General features: G+C 51.3%; 1 protein-coding gene across 2 annotated transcripts; it reads left to right on the top strand.

Moving 5' to 3' along the window:
* The first annotated feature begins 1,219 nt into the window (after nucleotides 1-1,219).
* LOC125449607 (thiosulfate:glutathione sulfurtransferase-like) lies at nucleotides 1,220-16,559 on the top strand. Of its 2 annotated transcripts, none has more exons than XM_048525451.2 (4): nucleotides 1,220-1,718; nucleotides 13,326-13,481; nucleotides 14,695-14,854; nucleotides 15,369-16,559. In XM_048525451.2, exons 2-4 carry the CDS (start codon nucleotides 13,391-13,393, stop codon nucleotides 15,421-15,423), a joined length of 306 nt encoding a protein of 101 aa, XP_048381408.1. In that variant the 5' UTR covers nucleotides 1,220-1,718; nucleotides 13,326-13,390; the 3' UTR covers nucleotides 15,424-16,559. The 2 variants fall into 2 exon arrangements, with proteins under 2 accessions (XP_048381408.1, XP_048381407.1); XM_048525450.2 differs by having other exon boundaries at nucleotides 1,225-1,718; nucleotides 13,359-13,481.
* Nucleotides 16,560-18,387: the final 1,828 nt, after the last annotated feature.

Raw genomic sequence — 18,387 nt, 5'->3', positions numbered from 1 at the left:
GTGTCTGGGCCCGGTCTCTCGGTAACTCGCGGTCAGTGTCTGGGCCCGGTCTCTCGGTAACTCACGGTCAGTGTCTGGGCCCGGTCTCTCGGTAACTCACGGTGAGTGTCTGGGCCCGGTCTCTCGGTAACTCACGGTGAATGTCTGGGCCCGGTCTCTCGGTAACTCACGGTGAGTGTCTGGGCCTGGTCTCTTGGTAACTCACGGTGAGTGTCTCGGTGAGACTGTGAGTGAGTCCTGAGGTCCTGGCAGTGATCGGAGAAGCTGTATTCCTAGCAGCGGTGGGAGCATCTGTGGCAGCAGCCTTGAGACCAAATATTTGATGGAGATAAATGGAAGGCTCATCAACCTCTGTGTTCCTTTACCCTTCTTTGTCCTCGTTTAAACCGTGAACAGTTTTATTGTAAAATATTCTTTAGTTCTTTATTTTTTTCTCTTCCACAAAGTGACGCCTGACCTTTTAACTCTTGTGTCTCTTACAGCCCTGTCCTGGGCTTATCTTCTCCCTCGGTTACTCAGACATGGTGACATTATGCATTTTTCGCTGCGCTCCTGCAGTTAAGTGCGCGTGACCATAAAAATCTAAATCTTAATAAAAATCTACTTGGGTCTGGTTCCATGCTGCACAGCTGTCCACCTCATTTCTTTCCAGCGCTGTCTCTGCTGTTTTTGGTCTGTACAGTGTGCAGTCACATGAAGAGGCCAATAATGTGACAACAAATCATGCCACCCCTCCTTCAGAGTGAGATACTGCTCACAATCTCAGCTTGCACAGTGAGCATCTTGTCCATGAAGCTCCTGCTGTTGAATACTTTGGCCTTGTGCTCCTTCTTAGAAACATAATGTTCTCTGCCTCTCATTCTCTCTCTCGCTCTCCCTCTCTGCTCCTTTCTCGCTCTCTCTCTCTCTCTGTTTGTCTCTGCTCCTTTCTGTCTCTCTCAAATTTCTGCTCTTTTCTCTTTCTGCCTGTCCGTGGCTCCTTGCTCTCTCTCTCTGCTCCTCTCTCTTTCTGCCTGTCTCTGCTCCTCTCTCTCTCTACCCTTTTCTCTCTCTCTGTCTCTGCTGTTTTCTTTCTCTCTCACTGCTCCTTTCTCTCTCTCTCTGTCCCTTTCTCTCTCTCTCTCTCTCTCTGCTCCTTTCTCTTTCTGTCTTTCTGCCTGTCTGTGCTTCTGTCTGTCTCCGCCCCTTTCTCTCTCTCTCTCTGCTCCTTTCTCTCTCTATTCCTTTCTCTCTGCTCCTTTCTCTCACTGCTCCTTTCTTTCTCTCTCTCTCTCTGCTCCTTTCTCTTTCTCTCTTTCTGCTTGTCTGTGCTTCTCTCTGTCTCTGCCCCTTTCTCTCTCTCTCTCTGCTCCTTTCTCTTTCTCTTTCTGCCTGTCTGTGCTTCTCTCTGTCTCTGCCCCTTTCTCTCTCTCTCTCTCACTCTCTCTCTCCCTCTCTGCTCCTCTCTCTCTCTCCCTACTTTTCACCTTGTTTTCTATTTATTGCAGGAATCCAGGCTGGCCAGGTATTTCAATGCCAATCCCTCGCTGCCCTGGAGGAGGAGCTTTTCCAGCGTCACCGCATTTTACTGCATTATCCTTCCGTGTTGAGGGTTTGGTTGCTCGGATTCCTGGTTCTCGCTCAGAAACGTTACTTGACGAGTGCTTTCCCTGTTTTGCCGAGTCACTGCTGAAGGCGAGGCGCTGATCGATTCTTGGCCAGGAACATGAGCGCATCGGGTAAGGGTCACTGTCCCAGCACTTGGACACACAGACACCCACTTCCCCTCCTGCACTGGGTGGGTGAGGCCTGAGCAAGGGTCAGGGAGGTAAAGGGATGGCGTGTGGGGGATGGAAATAGAGTGAGAGAGAGAAGAGAAAGACACAGCAGAGGGACACACGGGGAGAGATGCAGACATCTAGGAATATAGAGAGATTAGGAAAGAGAGAATCAGGGAGAGAGAGAGAGATGGGGAGACGGAGAGAGAGATAGGGACAGGGAGAGAGAGAGGCAGAGACAGACAGGAAGAGACCCAGAGACAGGGAGGGAGAGAAAGAGACAGAGAGAGAAAGGGAGAGAGAGAGAGAGAGAGATATGGGGAGGGAGGTGGGGGAAGAGAGAGAGAGATACAGACAGGGAGAGAGATAGAGAGATGTGTGGAGGAAGCGGGGGGAGAGAGAGGCATGGGGAGGGAGGGAAAGAGAGAGAGAGACGTGGGGAAGGAAAGAGAGACATGGGGAGGGAGGGAAAGAGAGAGAGAGACGTGGGGAGGGAAAGAGAGACATGGGAGGGAGGGAAAGAGAGAGAGAGAAACAGGGGGGGAAAGAGAGACATGGGAGGGAGGGAAAGAGAGAGAGAGAGACGGAGGGAGGGAGGGAGAGAGAATCGTGGGGAGGGAGGGAGGGAGAGAGAGAGAGACGTGGGAAGGAACAAGGGAGGGAGGGAGAGAGAGAGAGACATGGTGAGGGAGGGAGATAGGGAGGGAGAGAGAGGGACGTGGGGAGGAAAGGAGAGAGAGACACATGGGGGGAGTGGGAAAGAGAGAGAGAGAGAGAGACGTGGTGAGGGAGGGAGAGAGAGAAAAATGGGGAGGGTAAGAGAGAGAGATGTGTTGAGGGAGGGAGAGGGAGAGACATGGGGAGGGCGGGAAAGAGACAGAAAGAGAGAGAGTCGTGGGGAGAGAGAGATAGAGATGTGGGGAGGGTGGAAAAGAGAGAGGGAGATGTAGGGAGGGAGAGAGAGAGATGTGAGGAGTGAGGGAGGGGAACTAAACTGGTATGGGGATAGGAGCCTACGCGAGGATTCAGAGGAAAAGAATTTAGCGTGAGAACCAAAGACTGCGGAATTAAAGACCAGAATGGAACAAGGCCCACAGTAAACCATAAAGGGAATGGGAGAAGAAACATTAAGGAGAGAATTCCCTAAGGATTTATATCTGAATGCGCGGAGAATTTAAAACAAAGTTGATGAACGAATTGTACATTTAGACGGAAATGGATGTGACGTAGCTGGGTGATGATTCGATTGATTTATTATTGTCGCATGCACCTGAGTACAGTGAAAAGTTTTGTTTCACCTGTGGATCATAACGTGCGACGTGATAGAACAGAGCGAGGGAGACAATGTGACGGCTGCAGAGAAGGTGCACAGAGAGGGAGGTTAGGTCTGAAATTTGGGAGGTCCGTTCGGAAAGCTTGCATGACTGGGCTGTGTGCACAGCTCTGTGCTTTCGTACCACAGGTCCTGTTTGCTGTGCCAAGCTGTGGTGCATCCCGGTAGAATGCTTTTTACGGTGTGCATCTATAAAAACCATGGGCCTGCTGCGTTTCCCGAGCCTCCTGAGGGAGTAGAGGCGTTGTAAGTTCTTGACCGTCGCATCATTGTGGGAGGACAGATTATTGGCGATCGCCACTTCTAGGAACTTGAGGCTTCCACCTCAGCTCCGCTGACAGGGAGCATGCCTTCCTTCCTGAAGCTGATGACCAGCTCTTTAGTGTTTCTGCCGTCGAGGGCAAGATTTGTTATCATTATACTCTTGTTAATGGAGACGTGGTTACAGGGGGGTGCATAGGAACTGAAGATCCAGAGTTAGATTAGATTAGATTAGATTAGATTCCCTACAGTGTGGAAACAGGCCCTTTGGCCCAACAAGTCCACACCACCCCTTGGAGCATCCCACCCAGACCCATCCCCCTATAACCCACACACCCCTGGGCACTATGGGGCAATTTAGCACGGCCAACCCACCCTAACCCGCACATCCCCGGGCACTATGGGACAATTTAGCACGGCCAATCCCACCCTAACCTGCACATCCCTGGGCACTATGGGACAATTTAGCACGGCCAATCCCACCCTATCCCGCACATCCCTGGGCACTATGGGACAATTTAGCACGGCCAATCCCACCCTAACCCGCACATCCCTGGGCACTATGGGACAATTTAGCACGGCCAATCCACCCTAACCCACACATCCCTGGACACTATGGGACAATTTAGCACGGCTAGCCCACCCTAACCTGCACATCCCTGGGCACTATGGGACAATTTAGCATGGCCAATCCACCCTAACCTGCACATCCCTGGGCACTATGGGACAATTTAGCACGGCCAATCCCACCCTAACCCGCACATCCCTGGGCACTATGGGACAATTTAGCATGGCCAATCCCACCCTAACCTGCACATCCCTGGGCACTATGGGACAATTTAGCACGGCCAATCCCACCCTAACCCGCACATCCCTGGGCACTATGGGACAATTTAGCACGGCCAATCCACCCTAACCTGCACATCCCTGGGCACTATGGGACAATTTAGCATGGCCAATCCACCCTAACCCGCACATCCCTGGGCACTACGGGACAATTTAGCACGGCCAACCCACCCTAACCTGCACATCCCTGGGCACTGTGGGACAATTTAGCACGGCCAACCCACCCTAACCCGCACATCCCTGGGCACTATGGGACAATTTAGCACGGCCAACCCACCCTAACCCGCACATCCCTGGGCACTATGGGACAATTTAGCACAGCCAACCCACCCTAACCTGCACATCCCTGGGCACTGTGGGACAATTTAGCACGGCCAACCCACCCTAACCCGCACATCCCTGGGCACTATGGGACAATTTAGCACGGCCAACCCACCCTAACCCGCACATCCCTGGGCACTATGGGACAATTTAGCACAGCCAATCCACCCTAACCTGCACATCCCTGGGCACTATGGGACAATTTAGCACAGCCAATCCACCCTAACCCGCACATCCCTGGGCACTATGGGACAATTTAGCACAGCCAATCCACCCAGCCTGCAATTCCTTGTACACTATGGGACAATTTAGCACGGCCAACCCACCCTAACCTGCACATCTTTGGAGTGTGGGAGGAAGACGGAGCACCCGGAGAAAACCCACACGGACACGGGAAGAATGTGCAAATTCCACACAGGCAGTCGCCCGAGGGTGGGATCGAACCCGGGTCCCTGGCGCTGTGAGGCTGCAGTGCTCACCACTGAGCCACCGTGCCACCCCGTTAACCAGCACTTAGGAAGGCCAGGCCGAAAGGCGCAGATAAAAGTGTCACATTTAAAGAGATATGAGCGCAGTATCGAGGTAAGGTATTAGCTCAGGCAAAATACATTCTGTGTAGGCAGAAGAGCATCAGAGCGGGTGGTCTACAGGCTGCCAAACTGTAGTGACGTTGGAAGTGGCAACCAGACATGTGTGCAGTAAAGGAACATTTGTGATTTAGCTGCATTGAGCTCGGGTGAGAGAAATTGTAGAGTGTAAACAAAGACTGTTTCCTCGACCAATGTGTTGAGGAACCCACGAGAGAACAAGTTACTTTAGACTTGGGGGTTGGGGGTTTACATAACGATAATCGGCATTGTAGTTGCAAGAGACCTCTCGGGGATGAGTGATCATAACATGATAGAGTTCTGCATCATGGTGGACAGTGATTCTGAGACTGGAGCCCTGAATCTCAGTAAGGGAAACTACGATGGTATGAGGCACGAGTTGCCCATGGTGGACTGGGGAAGGAGTCACAGTGGACAGAAAATGGCAAATGAGCGAAAGGGTGATCTACGAAAAAATAATTTGGTCCTCTCTGGTGCAAGAGTGCAAAAACAACTGTGGCTAAAACTACTAATTACCAGGAAGTTAGAGAGGGTATCACATGCGAGGAAAAAGAGGCATGCACAATTGGGAACAGTTTAGAAATCAGCAAAGGAGGACCAAGAGTTTAAGAATGAGCACAACAGAGGACTATGGGAGAGAGATAATGGGAACTGCAGATGCTGGAGAATCCGAGATAACAAAGTGTGGAGCTGGATGAACACAGCAGGACAAGCAGCATCTCAGGAGCACAAAAGCTGACGTTTCGGGCCTAGACCCTTCATCAGAGGAGTATGGGAGTAAGCTTACAGAGGACATGAGAGTTGACCGTAAATATTTCCAAAGTTACAGGAAGAGGAAAAGATGGGTGAAAACTATCGGCGGTCCCTTGCAGTCAGAAATGGGGGAGTTTACACAGAAGTGTTTGACAAACTAAATTCACACTTTCCTCCTGTCTTCACAAAGGAAGACATGAATAATGTACCGGGAATATTGAGGAACGCAGGAGAGAGAGTATGGGGGCGGGGGACTACCCCAAATCTGCATTGGTATCGAAATGACGCTGAGGAAATTAAAGGGGCTGAAGGCCAGTAAATCCCAAAGGGTCTGATAATCTGCATCCCAGAATGTTTAAGGAAGTGACCCTAGAAATAATGGACACATTGGTGATCATCTTCTGATTTATTTTTAAGACTCTGGGACAGTTCTGACAGCTCAGAGGGAAACTAACGTAACCACACTTTTTAAAAATAGGTCGGGGGGCGCATGGAAAGAATGCCGGAAATTTTAGACTGGGGCGGGGCCGACATTGGGAGGGGGGAAGACGGGAGAGCCCAATATCAACGATTTTAGAGCAGAGCACTTGGAAAACAGTGGGGAAATTCAGGCAGAGCATGGATTTACAAAAGGGAAACCATCCCTTGACAAATCGACTGGGATTGTTTGGGAATGCAACTGGTGGAGCTGTTCGGGGCTGGGGGGCAGCTGGCGGATGCAGTGTATCTACACTCCCGGAAGGTTTTCAGCATGGAAGGCTAACGTGTAAAATTAAAGCACGCGGGTTTGGGGGAAGAGTTTTGAGATGGACGGGAGATCGATTAGCAAGCAGGAAACAAACTGATGGAATCCGCGGGATTTTTCCTGAGTCACCAGGCAGTGACCAACTGGCTACTGTCGGGATCGCTACTAGGACCCCAGCTATCCACAATAGATGTTGAAGGTTTCGATCAGGGACTTAAATGGAATATGTTCAGAAGTGAGAGGGAGCGACAGATACTGAGAGAGTGAGTGCGAGAGAGAGAGAGCGTGAAGGCGAAGGTAGAGCAAGACCTAGAGGAAACGCAGGGACGGAGGGGAGAATATGAGAAACACAGTTCCAGGTATCAAAGCAGAACGCTAAAGCGCGATTCCCCACTGTTTAGTGTCTCTGTCAATTTCATTCTCCCTGTCTGTTTCACTCACACAGCCTCGGATGTTCGGAAGGGGCCGGCTATGTTTTGCCCCTGCCCCGTTTGTGAGGTTTCAGTCTTTGTGTGGTCCAGGTGGAGCACCTCTCCCACCTGAACTTTGTACATCGCAGGGCCTGGACCCGGCACCGACCTCCCCTCCTACCCATGCAGCGCCTGGCCTTGACAGCAAAGTTGATCTCTCCTGGAAATAAACTTTTCTTTCTCTCTCTCTCTCTCTCTCTCGATCAGAGGAGCCCTGTGCCTGGCATTAGCGTCCTCGATGCCAATCCCACACCCCAGGACCGGGAGGGTCAGGCCTCAGCAGGCCTCACCCTTCTCGCCGCTGTCGTTTGCATGAACCTGCACTCTAACGGGAGCCGGGGCAGTTTGGCATCGACTGAAGCACCAGCTCAGCTGTCTCCTTGAGCCCGCTTTCTACGTTTCGGCTGCTCTTTCCCGCCCGACCCTCGGCTGACGGATGGGATGGGGCTGTCCTCACCAGTCAAATGCTGCTCGAATTTAGGGGCTGCTCGATTTCCCCGGCCAGTGGCCCGCTGTCTGGGTCCAACGCGCTTCCCGGAGTCTCGGCACGCAGCGAAAGATGCTTCCAACTTTTCTGGCATCATCCCTGAGTTCGACAACGGGCGTGTGCACCCGCGTTGACCGGGAGCACTGAGCCAATGAAAGGGCCGGCTTGTTGACATGTGACTGAGTCTGGGGTCTCCCTGGCCATTCTCACCAATGTCGGGGGAGGCGGTAGGTTCTCTCCTTGTTGGCGCACTGCCCCACCTCCGTCGGCATCCAATCTCAACCACCAGGCCTAGCTTCTTGCCAACATCACCACCCCCTGAGTGCTAACCCCCCACCCACCTATTTCTGGTCGCGTTTGACTAGTATCCAGTGGTGCTTGATCGCTCTGGCTCCCCAAAGCAATGCGCCATCCTCTCTGCGGCCGCCTCCCCTCTCGCCAGCTCCAGGAAGGGTTCAGTCCTGTTTGCGAAGGCCCTACCGTTGCCCCCATCGCCACCAGCTCTTAGCCGGGGTTGGTGGGGGGTGGGGTGGGCGCAGGTCTTTTTATGCATCCACGGTTGCACGCGGGAAGGGCGTTCGGGAAGTTTAAAACCAGAACGGACTTTGCCGTGGTGTATCTGCCAAAAATGGCTTCCCTAGCCACGTTCCAACTCGTAATTGCACCGACTCAAAAGAAAACGCCGCCTCATTTACCCGAAACCACGGGCCGCACGGCCTAGTCCTCTTCGCGTAACCCTGGCGGTGGGGGAGTTTGCGCTTTGTTACTGTTACAAACGGTAAAGGTGTGAGTGGAACTTTCCCACAACAAAAATGGCCACCAATCCTTCCTCCTCTCCCTGGGCATATCCACCAAAGTCCGGGAAGCATTCGCTATCGGGTGTTGCAGCGATGTGCCATCGGTACCCCGGCACCACCTGGGGTGGGGCGGATGGAGGGGCACTGCCCTTGACAGCGTTCCTTTCTCCCTTCGGGTCATGGTAGGCCAAAGCCTCAGATGACAACAACGCCCGCTTCTCGGCTTCGCCGCACCCTGGCGACGTGACCACTTCCAAACCATGGCATTTCCTCAAAGGCAAGTGCCGGGGTGCAAGGATGGGGGCAGGCATTTTTCCAGGATAACTCGCCAATCCTGGTGAAGGCCTCAGCTGACGCGGGGGGGGTGCCAGGCCATCTCCGGCCTCCCTTGCTTTGCCTTCCAACGGGTGTGGCCCGGTCCTGCCCAGTCGTAAAGGAACACATGTTTTCTCTCCCCCCTCGTGACCCCACCTTGGAGAAAACGTTCAAAGCGGGTGCCCAAGCCCCCTAGATGGTCCTTATTGGTCTTCCAGGTTATTAACGCTTCGTCCACATCAATGGCGGCCTGGAGGGGACCCCGTGAAATGTTCCCCCTTGTCAGCTGGAACATGGCCGAATCCGCACCAAGGCGATTCGGCCCGTCAGGCTCCCCACTGGCATCGCACTTTGGGCTGGTTTGATGATTCCTTCGTTTTCCGGTCTCCCTGATTTCTGGCCCTGCTTTTGCCCAAAAGGCGTTGGGCAGGGTCTCACAGAATCATGGGATTGCTCCCTGGTCAACACGTGCGGTGACGTTGCCTCCTTTGACAGCCTCTAGTCCTCCCTGAAAAGCTTCCGGCTATTTATTTAGGACCCACCCCCAGGCAGCCATTTACTCAAGGGAGAAATGTTGAACAATCGTAGTGAGTCTGTCTCAACCAAATTCGCTCCCATCGAGCCTGGGCCTGAATTTGGTTAAATGCTGATTGTGTGATCACTGATGTTGACCTGCATTAGAGGGGACTGTTTAACCAGATGTTTATTTTGATTGGCTTTGATTTGGACATTGCTAAGCAGTTTAACTGGCCCCAAAACAGATCGAAATGGGCTTTCCAGGGTCTGCACTCTCCTGGATATCGACCTATGAGTCTTCTTACTCAATTCAGATGTAGTGGAATTCTTTTGCTGTCTTGAGTCCACAAACTGGCAACAACCACAATGTCTTGCTGGCCTGGATCCTGACCAAAATTTTAATTGTTCGGCCGAGGCTAGGGTTTGTTTTGTGACTTTGCTGTGAGCTGACCTGGAGTCCTTCTCTTCAGCATATGTCCTGAGTGAGGCTATGTAATCACCTTCACTCAAGTGATGTTCCCCAAGCTCAGTTGGACAGGTGATGGCATCCACTTTCATCAGAATTGAGTGCAACTTTTATGCTCCACTTGCAGCATTTTCCAATGATAAAGCCACTTTGTAAGCTGGTAGGTGTTCCTACGCGGTTACATCATTCGTCCCACATACCTAATGTCCCCTCAGCATCTCAGAAAGGACTAAACCAAAGTCACACGCCTCTGCCAGTCATCCCAATCTCATCAAAACTCCCAACACCGATTTCCCCCGCTGGGTAAAACTGACGGCGTCCCAGAAGCAGAGGGGGCTTGGGGTCGTAAGTGTTTTCAAGTGTTTCCCCACTCTGAGAACAAAAACCGAAACACCCAAAGAGGAGCCGCTCACGCTGTAATCTGTGAAACGAATGTGAAAAGTGGTGTAACCTGCCTTTCAGCAGTGGCAAAAGAAAATCAACGTCCGGCGCTCACTTCACAACCAACAAGAAACTATTTATTTTCCTAACTCGAACAGTGAGCAGATTAACTAAACTATTAACAAACTGAATAAACCCCTTTTAACTACTCTCCTTCCAATAAATACGAGTCTCACTTAAACAAAATAATTTTTTTTAATGTAGAATTTAGTCTCTCGAAATTACAGCCAGATTACACATTTACTGGAATGTTCTGTGCCTTCTCTGTCGAATGTTCTGTCGGGAATATCTTTTGTGTTGACCCTTCTGCCAGGAATTTATGAGTTGAGGTGTTAGTATCTTTAACGTTTAGATGGTGCTTTCTCTGTGCAGGGGTCTGTGAGAGCCAGCGATTCTCTCTTGAGAGCTGAGAGCTCTTAAATCTTGCAGATGGCAGTTAGTCTCCTACCTTTGTCCAACATCTCTCACCTTTTATACTCCTGATGACATGTCAATTTCTTACAATCGAATGGTCCTAGGCTGTCAAAACTATCAGACTTAAATTTAATTGGCTTTTGGTATCTAAGTGCCTGGTTCAAATGGATTGGTTCAATTCAAAAACCTGGCTTCCTTAGTAAAAATGCTGCTTGGCCTGCTATCTGTATGGCCTTTCAATACAAATATTTTAATTCGGGTGCTCTCTCCACTTGCAAACTTTCAAGCTGCTCACAGATGTCTCCAAGCATAGAGAAAAGCACAATCTTTTAAAGGGACCACGCAATGCTTCTTTTAACAAATGCCAAATTCTAACACCCTGTCTCCCAATCCACAAATGCTCTACCCAACTTCGTAACAGTAAGATTCCTTAGCTAAATCCATCAACCCACGAAAGGTTTTAGTGCCTGGCGCCTCGGAGACAGCCAGACTCCTAATAACTGAAAAAGCTGCAGGTCCACAAGCTGTCAGGAGAACTGTTTGTTGCTTTTCACCTGCGTCAATGTCATTTTCCCAGAAAGAAAGTGACACCTCCTTTCCACATACTGGTCCCAGATTTGGACGGCAGGCCAGAAAGAGTCAAATAACAGCATGATTTCAGAAATGCTTACCCCCAACTATTCAATCGAATCTCCTCAGGAACTGCGTTTTTCTCTTGTTGCTATTGAAATAGCTCCACAGAGGCTGGTATCTGTCACTGAGTCACGTTTTATTTACACACAAAAAATCCTTGACGCTGACCCAGCTCCCTCAGGGCCAGCTCTCTGAGTGAACAGAACCCCTGACCCTCCTGTTTAGACCTGCCAGCCAGGGCTCCCTGATTGGGGAGCCCATAATCTGTGAGATCCTCCTGGCTGGCCTCGTTTCTGTGTATCTCTGCTCATCTCTCCATCCCTGCCTGCCCCTCTATTGCCAACAGTCTCTAACTGTCTATCGTCAGCTTCCCCCTGTCCGACACCAGACCAGACCCCCTCAAAATATTTGAAGGAGGAGCCTGGACCCTAACCTTTTCCAATTTAGAAGGTAAACATGAAGTGCTGTGTTCCAGATGTAATGTGAATTCTACTTGACGGGGCGGCATGGTGGCTCAGTGATTAGCACTGCAGCCTCACAGCGCCAGGGACCCGGGTTCAATTCCAGCCTCGGGCGACTGTCTGTGTGGAGTTTGCACATTCTCCCCGTGTCTGCGTGGGTTTCCTCTGCGTGCTCCGGTTTCCTCCCACAGTCCAAAGATGTGCAGGCTAGGTGGATCGGCCGTGCTAAATTGCCCATAGTGTTCAGGGGTGTGTGGGTTATAGGGGGATGGGTCTGGGTGGGATGCTCCAAGGGGCGGTGTGGGCTTGTTGGGCCGAAGGGCCTGTTTCCACACTGTAGGGAATCTAATCTGATTAAACAAAATACAATTTATTTAAACACAACAGTTACAATAAAATGGAGGAATTAGAATAACTTAACTCAATTGGAAAGCGTACTAATAGATAGAGTAACTGGCAACGGTAAACACACCCCTCTTGGCCAAAAGGCAGATTCAGAAAACTAGGTTTCGTCTCACAGGTTACCCAGCAGCAGAGAGAAAGTGTATCAGAGATAATAGGAACTGCAGATGCTGGAGAATCCGAGATAACAAAGTGTGGAGCTGGATGAACACAGCAGGCCAAGCAGCATCTCAGGAGCACAAAAGCTGACGTTTCGGGCCCAGACCCTTCATCAGATCCCCAGCTTTCCCCTGTAACCGAGAAAAGGGAAAAGATATCTCCTGCAACTTCAGAACCCCAGCAGTTTCTGCCCTGCGGAGACTCCACCAGCAACTGATGCTGAAACTTAAAGCAAAAGGAACTAAAAACTAGAAGCCCTGGACTGGGAGAGTTGGCCACACTCAGCCAGGCTGCTTCTATTGTTCCAACATTTAAGAAAAAATTCCAAACCCTCACAAACTGTTGATGTTACCACAGACAGATCTTCAGCCCTCGTTCGACCTCTGTCTTAAAAGACACAAGGACAAAATGCACCACTTAAATTGCCTCAACTCGTTCATAGAGCCACACAACACAGCAACAGACCCTTCAGTTCTACCAGCCCATGCCGACCATAATCCCCAAATGGAGCTAGTCCCACCTGCCTGCTCCTGGCCCATATCCCTCCAAAACTTTCCCGTTCATGGACTTATCCAAATGTACTGATTGTAGCCAAATGCAACTCTTCTTCTCAACAGAAGCCTCTGTCTGTCGTCACCCCCATCTCTCTCAGTTTCTCTGTCCCTGTCTCTCTTTCATTGTATCTTTCAACCTCTCTCTTTCTCACTCCATCTCTATCTTTGTCACTCTCACTCTCTGCCTCTTTCTCACTTTCATTGTCTCTTTCTTCTCTCTTCCACTCTCTGTCTCTCACTTTATGCCCCTGTCTCTCTCGCTCTCTTTCTCTCATTCATTGTCTCTTTCTATCACTCTCACACTCTTCCTCTCTCCGCCTCTATCTTTGTCTCTCTCTCTCTCTCTTACTACCTCGCTTTCTCACTTTCGTTGTCTCTCTCCCTCTCTCTCTCTATTTCTGTCCCTGCCCCTCTCTCTTTCTGTCTTACATTGTCTCTATCTATCTCTCTCTTTCTCTCTCTATCTCCACCTTTGTCGCGCTCTCTCTGCCTCTCTTTCTCAGTTTCATTCTCTCCTTCTCCCTCTATCTCCCTCTCTTTCTCACTCTCTCTCTCTCTCTCCCCCTCTTTTTTGTCCATCTGTCAGATTCTGTTATCTAAAGCCTGGTGTGATTGGCAGGGGATGAAGTGACGTGCGAGGAGTTGAAGAAGATGTTGGTGAATGACAAGGTGACTATCATCGATGTGAGGAATCCTGAGGAACTGGAGAAAGGGACAATCCAGGGATCCGTCAATATTCCAGGTGGGGTATACAATAATCCCCCTCCCATAGGGGCACAGACTGCCCGGTGTGTATAAATGGGGAGGGGGTGTGTGAGGGGGTTAATCCCCCTGCGATAGGGGAACAGACTGCCCGGTGTGTGTAAATGGGGAGGGGGTGTGTGAGAGGGTTAATCCCCCTGCGATAGGGGAACAGACTGCCCGGTGTGTGTAAATGGGGAGGGGGTGTGTGAGAGGGTTAATCCCCCTCCGATAGGGGAACAGACTGCCTGGTGTGTGTAAATGGGGAGGGGGTGTGTGAGGGGGTTAATCCCCCTGCGATAGGGGAAAAGACTGCCCGGTGTGTGTAAATGGGGAGGGGGTGTGTGAGAGGGTTAATCCCCCTCCGATAGGGGAACAGACTGCCTGGTGTGTGTAAATGGGGAGGGGGTGTGTGAGGGGGTTAATCCCCCTGCGATAGGGGAAAAGACTGCCCGGTGTGTGTAAATGGGGAGGGGGTGTGTGAGAGGGTTAATCCCCCTCCGATAGGGGAACAGACTGCCCGGTGTGTGTAAATGGGGAGGGGGTGTGTGAGGGGGTTAATCCCCCTCCGATAGGGGAACAGACTGCCCGGTGTGTGTAAATGGGGAGGGGGTGTGTGAGGGGGTTAATCCCCCTCCGATAGGGGAACAGACTGCCCGGTGTGTGTAAATGGGGAGGGGGTGGGTGAGGGGGTTAATCCCCCTCCGATAGGGGAACAGACTGCCCGGTGTGTGTAAATGGGGAGGGGGTGGGTGAGAGGGTTAATCCCCCTCCGATAGGGGAACAGACTGCCCGGTGTGTGTAAATGGGGAGGGGGTGTGTGAGGGGGTTAATCCCCCTCCGATAGGGGAACAGACTGCCCGGTGTGTGTAAATGGGGAAGGGGTGTGTGAGGGGGTTAATCCCCCTCCGATAGGGGAACAGGCTGCCCGGTGTGTGTAAATGGGGAGGGGGTGTGTGAGGGGGTTAATCCCCCTCCGATAGGGGAACAGACTGCCCGGTGTGTGTAAATGGGGAGGGGGTGTGTGAGGGGGTTAATCCCCCTCCGATAGGGGAACAGACTGCCCGGTGTGTGTAAATGGGGAGGGGGTGTGTGAGGGGGTTAATCCCCCTCCGATAGGGGAACAGACTGCCCGGTGTGTGTAAATGGGGAGGGGGTGGGTGACCATCTGTGACTGAATGTCCTTCACACCTTCTCTCATGATCCTGCTGTAGTGAACAATGTGAAAGAAGCTTTGTCTCTGGATCCAAGAAGTTTCGAGAGCAGGTTTGGCCGACAGAAGCCGAGCCCGGACACCCCGGTGATATTCCATTGCCAGCTCGGCCGGAGAGGGGCAAATGCAACTGGAATTGCCAGAGAGATGGGTTACTGCAGGTAAAGACAACGAGGGGAATGTTTGTGCTGCACTTCGATACAGGGTAAAGCTTCCTCTACACTGTCCCCCATCGAACACTCCCAGGGACAGGGACAGCATGGGGTTAGATACAGAGTAAAGCTCCCTCTACACTGTCCCCCATCGAACTCTCCCAGGAACAGGGACAGCACGGGGTTAGATACAGAGTAAAGCTCCCTCTACACTGTCCCCCATCGAACTCTCCCAGGGACAGGGGCAGCACGGGGTTAGATACAGAGTAAAGCTGCCTCTACACTGTCCCCCATCGAACTCTCCCAGGGACAGGGACAGCACGGGGTTAGATACAGAGTAAAGCTGCCTCTACAATGTCCCCCATCGAACTCTCCCAGGGACAGGGACAGCACGGGGTAGAAACAGAGTAAAGCTCCCTCTACACTGTCCCCCATCAAACACTCCCAGGGCAAGGACAGCACGAGATTAGATACAGAGTAAAGCTCCCTCTACACTGTTTTATTTCTGGTTGTTTATTTTCAGGGCCCAGAATTTGAAAGGTGGATTTGGCGAGTGGGACAGCCACACAGCACAATGAAGGGTCTCAGCAAACGTGGGCACTGTGAGACCAGGAGGCCGCTACTGTCCACTCCATGACCCTGACCTTACACTGACCTTTGACTCCTGTACCATTTGTCCAACTTTGCCCGTGCTCAGACCCGAATCCCGAGCCACCTTCTGTGGATCCATACAGCGGGGAAAAGTTCCAACCTGCCCGTGTTGACCATAATCTCACACTAATCCAATCGCGCCTGCCTGTCCCTGGTCCAGATCCCTCCAAACCATCCCTGTTCACGTAGCTGTCCTCCACATCCACCACTTCTCCCGGAAGTCCATTCCACACATGAACCACTCTCCGTATCAAATGATTGCCCCTCATGCCCTTTTATAAAACCTTTCTCCTGTCTCCGTGGAAGTACGCTCCCCAGTTTTGACGCCCCTGCCACCCCCCCCCCCCACCCTAACGAAAGCACCCACCTTTCCCCTTGCCCCTCATAGCCCTATCAACTTCTGTAAGGTCACTCTGCATCTTCCTGCCCTCCAGTGAAAAAAACTCCCAGCCTCTCTCCATAAACCCCCTGTACCCGGCAACATCCTGGTAAATCCCTCCGGAGCCCCTCTCCAGTTTAATAACATCCTTCCTGTAACAGGACGACCAGAACTGGGCACAGTGCTCCAGGAGAGGTCTCACCAACGTCCCTCTACAGCCCCAATATGACGTCCCCAACCCCTACACTCAAAGGTCTGAGCAGTGAAGGCAAAATGTGCTAAACGCCTTCTTAACCCCCCTGTCTGTATGTGAGACAAACTTCAAAGAATTATGCACACGAACCCCTGGGTCTCTCCATTCTACAACACCACCCAAGGCCCTATTTTTAATTGTGTAAGTACTGGTCTTATTTGTTTTGTCAAAATGCAATACCTCAAATTGAGTTGAACACCCACGAAGGGCCTGTCCCGTGCTGTGTGTTTCAATGGCATGAACTCCCGAGCTGCCTTTGAGCTCCATCTCCTGAAAGTTCAAAAAAGCGTCAGCCTTGGCCTGGCCCAATCTCTTTGCTCGCCAAGCCTCAAACGGAGCTGGGATTGACAGACACTTCATCCCATTGTTTCGCGCTGTGTACCCCGGTCTCTCGTAGAAACCGAGCTCAGTAAACATCGAGAAGGACCCTAGGCTGGAGTTGAGTTTGTTATTTCGCTTTTGATGCTCTTGTCACGTGCATTTCGCGGTGAGAATGCAACCAAATACGGGGGATGCTTTCACTTGTTGCCATGACACAGCGCCATTTTGAATCATTTGGGAGCATAAGGAGGAGAAGTGAAGGGGCGTGACAAGAGTCCGTCGGTCCTGAGCCAACTCACCACCATCAACTGTGTCCCTCCGCCAAATGGTTCGACGCCGTCGCCAACCCTCAGGGACCGTCTTTGCCGCTGGGTCCCTGCCCCTCTGCCAACACCTGTGTCGGGCAAGCCACCAGCAGAGTGTGGTTGGTGTGATGGTGTGATTGTGAATTCCTTCATGGGAAGCTTGAGAAGAGCAGAGAGAGAGAGGGAGAGAGACAGGGAGCGTGCGACAGTGTGATTGTGAATTTCTTCACAGGAAACAGAGAGAGAGAGAGAAGAGCAGAGAGGGGGAGAGAGAGAGAGAGAGAGAGAGAAGAGCAGAGAGGGGGAGAGAGAGAGAGAGGGACAGGGAGCATGTGAGAGATAACCAGATAAAAACCGGGAGAAGGTGAGCCGTGGAAAGCGAGAGATAGGCAACGGATAATACTGCTTAAGAAACAGAGGGTAGGATGTGCTGGAAGTGGAGGGGCTACAGAGGGGGTTCGCTTGGAGAATTTCAGAATGAAGAGGCTGATGAGCAGAGATTGAGAAGACTGGGACTAATCTCATCGGAATTTAGAAGAATGAGGGAGGAATCTTATAGAAACATACCCACTTATGAAGGGAATAGATAAGACAGAGGTGGGGTAGTGTTTCCACTGGTTGGGGGGAGCTAGAACGAGGGCGCATAGCCTCAAAATAAAGGGGGGGAGCAGATTTAGAACTGAGTTGGGAAGGAACTTCTTCACCCAAAGGGCTGTGAATCGGTGAAATTCCCTGCCCAGTGAGGCTGACCTTGAAAGTAAAGGCAGATTATTGAGCATTAAAGGTTATGGGGAGCTGGAGGGAAAGTGGAACTGAGCCTGTGTGAGAGAGAGGGAGATCAGCCGTGATCCTCACTGAATGGTGGAGTGGGCTCGATGGGCCAAATGGCCTACTCCTGCTCCAGGTCCTTACGTTCATAGAAAGAGGGAGAGAACCGGTGAAACAGAGAATGTACAGAGAGAGCGAGTGAGAAATGCAGACGGGGAGGGCAGACATTCAAACAAGAAAGAGCTGCGAAAAAGAGAAAGAGAGAGAGCACAGATGAAAGGAGAGAGAGAGAAGGTCAGACAGAGGGATACGATGACATCAACAGGGAAAGAGAGAAATAGAGAAAGGCACACTGAGATACTTCACAATGGCTGATGGAAGGAGAGAGACAGAAGTGATACAGATAGAGGGAGAGAGACAGGAGTGATACAGACAGAGGGAGTGAGACAGAAGTGATACAGATAGAGGGAGAGAGACAGGAGTGATACAGACAGAGGGAGTGAGACAGAAGTGATACAGATAGAGGGAGAGAGACAGCAGTGATACAGATAGAGGGAGAGAGACAGGAGTGGTACAAACAGATAGAGGGAGAGAGACAGGAGTGATACAGATAGAGGGAGAGAGACAGGAGTGTTACAAACAGATAGAGGGAGAGAGACAGGAGTGTTACAAACAGATAGAGAGAGTGAGACAGGAGTGGTACAAACAGATAGAGGGAGAGAGACAGGAGTGATACAAACAGATAGAGGGAGTGAGACAGGAGTGATAAAAACAGAGAGAGGGAGAGAGACAGGAGTGATACAAACAGATAGAGGGAGTGAGACAGGAGTGATACCAACAGATAGAGGGAGAGAGACAGGAGTGA

This window comes from Stegostoma tigrinum, chromosome 46 (genome assembly GCF_030684315.1).
Source record: "Stegostoma tigrinum isolate sSteTig4 chromosome 46, sSteTig4.hap1, whole genome shotgun sequence".
NCBI lineage: Eukaryota > Metazoa > Chordata > Chondrichthyes > Orectolobiformes > Stegostomatidae > Stegostoma > Stegostoma tigrinum.
This window is presented reverse-complemented; position numbering and strand designations above follow the sequence as displayed.